This window comes from Verticillium alfalfae, genomic scaffold, assembly GCF_000150825.1.
Source record: "Verticillium alfalfae VaMs.102 supercont1.13 genomic scaffold, whole genome shotgun sequence".
NCBI classification, from domain to species: Eukaryota; Fungi; Ascomycota; class Sordariomycetes; order Glomerellales; family Plectosphaerellaceae; genus Verticillium; species Verticillium alfalfae.
Window position 1 is genome coordinate 1,032,807 of NW_003315026.1, and position 4,130 is coordinate 1,036,936.

General features: G+C 57.8%; 1 protein-coding gene across 1 annotated transcript in view; it reads right to left on the bottom strand.

The window, feature by feature from the left end:
• Nucleotides 1-1,618: 1,618 nt before the first annotated feature.
• VDBG_08934 (von Willebrand and RING finger domain-containing protein) overlaps nucleotides 1,619-4,130 on the bottom strand; it is a gene marked incomplete at both ends in the record, with an annotated part of 3,831 nt that continues 1,319 nt past the window's right edge. The window contains 4 exons of the mRNA XM_003001092.1: nucleotides 1,619-2,759; nucleotides 2,835-3,546; nucleotides 3,601-3,833; nucleotides 3,900-4,082. Of these exons, the coding sequence (XP_003001138.1) occupies nucleotides 1,619-2,759; nucleotides 2,835-3,546; nucleotides 3,601-3,833; nucleotides 3,900-4,082 (2,269 nt within the window). The remainder of the gene's footprint in view (nucleotides 2,760-2,834; nucleotides 3,547-3,600; nucleotides 3,834-3,899; nucleotides 4,083-4,130) is intronic.

The following is a 4,130-nucleotide window of genomic DNA, read 5'->3' on the forward strand; positions in this document are numbered from 1 at the left end:
TCAGAGGACGACGAAGACGAAGATGTGGCAGCAAAGTGAACGCCGCCGGGGCCAAAGTCCCGCCCCCGCAAGGGCCGCAAAGGGTGGCCCTCGACAAGGCGGCCCCGCCGACGAGGGTCGTCGTGCACGACCGTCTACCGCGTAGACAAAAGCGCAGCCAGGACCCCGCGCCCTCCGCGCCGCGCGGCGGTCGCGCGAGCGTCAATGCCAAAAAGGCGCTGCTCATCCGCGGGCGGACGGCCAAGGCCGGGAACAAGGGGTTTTTTGTGAAATGAGGCCGCTGCTCTGCAAACGGGAGGTGGGCGGACGGCGGGTACCAGTGGTCGGGTCTCGTGTCTATGCCATTGAGCGCTGTGTGTGCATGTGTATGTGAGAGAGACACACGCAGGGGGGGAAAGGGAAGAAGGAGAGGGTGAGACTCGCAGGAGCGAACTTGGGGGTTTGTGCTGTGTGTCCTTTTTCCTGACGCACCAAATTTTGGAGCACTGCGATTTCAAGGGGGAAAACAATCATCTTCAGACCCGGAGTTATGAATGGGCGGTCATAGAATGAACAGACATCACCACTGAGTTTCGGGTCATCTCTATGCAGAGAGAGAGAGAGAGAGAGAGAGAGAGAGAGAGAGAGAGAGCATGTCCGAAAGTGTATCTGCTCTCGGCGTTTGGTATATCAATGCTATAAAACTCACTCTGCCAGACGGGTCTGCCAGACGGGACAGCTAGCAACAAGAGTACGGAACGGAATGGCTTCCTTGACGAGCACATTCATAGCATAAAATGATCCGAGCCGTCCACAGCCCATTTCCGTGCATGTTCAGGCGCTAGCGAGCCGCAAGGTCAAACACATCATGGACTAAGCGAGGCCGGCGCACGTCAAAAGAACCTACAGACACAGACGGACGAAATCACGGGCACATCCAAGTCGAGCGTGGAATACGTTGAGAATTTTGCCAACCGTCATCACAGGGGCTTCTCACCCTGGAGCACCGCCGTCTTTCTGAAGCGCGTCTGTATCCTATGGACTCATCACAGAGCATCCGTCTTCCTCCATCTCCTTCTCTTTCCCTGGCACACGGCCAGCCATCCCCGTTACATTACGACTGTAAGAGAAGTATCTACATGTCTTAGAAAAACATGACTGTCATGACAAGCGTCGAAGCGGCAGCGCGCGCAGTTGACCTCATCTAAGAAAAAAGAAAATGTGAGGGGTTGCGAAAACAGAAAACCTGGTATCTTTCCCTTGAAGAGCGCATCGCAATGCAGCAGCACGAAAACGACATGACACAGAAAAGTAGCTCAGATCCTCCTGAGGGCAGTAGCATGAGTACAGATAGGCCAAGACCGGAAAAGGGGAAAACCGCAGGGGTATAAGTGAATGACATCAAAAGGAAAATCAGGAGTGCAACGGGGCCAGTTCGAATACGTCGAACTGTGTATCCGATGCATCCCTGTCGTCCCTTTCCAGTGCCCAAGGTAAATCAGGATGAGCAGGGACAGTAAAATATCATGAGTTGTGACGCTGCGGAGCGGATCATGCCTCTTCCATGATGCCGCCCTCGCCGCCGCCCTCATCGCGCCACTCACGACTCCTCTCTGTGAGTCGTCGCACGCCGCCGACTCTACCAGACCAGATGGACTCGATCGGCGTTCGGAAAGTAAAGGCGCGTTGTGAGCTGATGACGCCAATAGGCTTGAAGCACAGCCTTGCGGCTGTCGCGGCCAAAGACGGCCGGATGGCTGATCCACTCGAGGCTGCTCTCGAGCTCTGCATCAAGGCAGCCACGGTGCTGGCGTCGATGCCAGTGCTGAGACTGAGGCCGTCGTGTGAGCGGCTGCGGCCAATGCCAGGCGCCGGGAAGCGATCCATGGCGGAGGAGGTGGTAGATTGGGTAGGGGAAGGTGTGCGCTTGCGGGTCCGGAGTGCCCGTAGTTGGCGAGCCGTCATGGCCTGGATGAGGAGTGGAGGGCAGCGACTTGTTCGGGGGCAGCGAGGGGACAGGCGGTAGCCCGCCCTTGCCGAGGCCCTTGAGTATGGAGCGTGTCTCGTTGAGAAGGGTATGGGCACGGTCGTGCTGGCCGCGAGAGACGAGGGTCAAGGCGCGGGTGAGCATGTCCGACGTGAGGAGTTCCATCCGTCGCTGAACGATACCAGGATGGGGAGGAATGGGTGGCGATCCGGACCATGAGTTCTTGGCCTTGGCCTGGGCTGGGAGCATGGTGATTGCCAAGAGGGTAGGACGCGGCATGTGGGAAAGCGTGCCGTCCCTCAGAATGTCGCCCCAAGTGAGGTCAGCCTGAATAAGCGGCACCTCCTCGACAGACGCCACCCGCTGCTCGTCGCTCTCGCCTGATCCACCCAGGGCCTCGAGGCCCGAGACAATGTTGTCCCAAGGATCTTGAGGAAGTTGCTCTTGCGAGGCATTGTCGGGCAGAATGACGAGCTGCACCAGGATATCGCGCTTGTCACCGAAGCGGAGATCGCCCAAGGCGGCCTCAGCGTCTCGGCCAGTGGCGCGCTTGGTGATTTGCAGCGCCCCGCTGATCTTGTGGAATTTAGCCGGTGAGCCTTCGGGCAGCTTGAGCTTCAGCTTGACGTTCTGGTGGGAGAGGGTCTGCATGGCGCCCAGGCAGCCGGCGAGACACTCGCGGAGCATCATCCAATCCTTGACGTAGGTGTACGACGCCTTGGTCCTGCTCGACAGCTCGATCATGGTATCCGGCTTGTGAGTCATGCCCAACCCGAAAGAGTGAATAGTGATCCTGGCATGACAGTTAGCATCAAGCTTGGGCAGGGTCAAAGCGGATGAGGGGCGGGAGGTGGCGGGTTGAACGTACTTGGCGGCCTCAGCCCGAGACACGACAAAATCTACGCTATCCGCATCCGACGTCGAGGCATCACTGATGAGCATGATTGTCGCGATGGGATTGTTGTGCTTGCGTTGCATCAAGAGATCCATCGCCACATTGGCACCCTCAACGACGTCGGCTCTATGGCTCTTCTGGCCAATCGGCTTGATGGCGGAGAGGATGTTATTCCACCCAGGCCAAGCCTTGGTCGTCATGCCCACCAATGGCACTCCTCCACCGCCCGAGCCAAAAGTGACGAGGCCCATCCGGTCGCGGTCACCCAGGGTGTTGATCATGAACTTCAGGGCGTCACGAACGAGGTTGATCTTGACGCCCTGCATAGAGGAGGAGATGGGAACAACGACGACGACGTCGATGGGAACGTGGACGAGAGCGGGCAGACCAGGACTCCGTTGAAAGTTGGTGTATTCGGTCGGTGCTGTGGTCGCGGATTTCGCGCCTCCCCATGATGAGGCCACCGACGACACACGCTGCGGGCGGGACCTTTGCCAGTCCTCTTCCTCCACCTCGGACAGGTCGCCGCGGTCGTATTCGGGGCTGCGGATGGGTGACGTCTCGACAGCATTAAGATCGAGTAGCGCTTGTTGCCAGAGCTTCAACTGATTGCGGTTCTCGAATCGCAGGTGGAACTGTGGCAGCTCGGCAACGGACAGGCTCAGGGTGAGTACGTTCTCGTCAACTGTGCTTCGGTCAGCGTCAAGGTCACAGTCGCACACAGAGCTCATCGACTCACTGTTGCCCGTCTCGGTGACCTCATTCAGATGCTTCTTGATGAGGATAGAGCCCTTCAGGGTGCACCGGGTCGACTTCTTGGGCAGGCCGTTCTCATCCCACTGATTTGCCAGGATGACTTTCTTCTCCTTGACGCAGATCAACATCTCGGCGAAAAGGAAACATTCCAATTCTTGCCAGGAAAGCTTGTCCTTGCCGACACGGAGGGTTCCGTACAGTCTCAACTTGCCAAATCTGGATGATGGTCAGTACGCTTATTGGTTACGCAACCATCCAATCACCGGCGGTAGCATGACTGACCTGCTGAAATCAAGACCGTGCCAGTTATCTACCCTATTCCTCAAGCTCTCCGTGATTTCTTCGAGGACCTCGGGCGATTCGTAGGGGTAGAAGCGAGGAGCGCTCCTGGCTGGTGAAGGTGGTCTTGCAAAGGCATCTTCAATCTTGGCGTTGGTGAGGACCGGGCGGCGCTGCGCCGAGATCCTCAGGGTCGGGTTTCCACTTGGTATCAGGCACTTCGACCGTGATCAG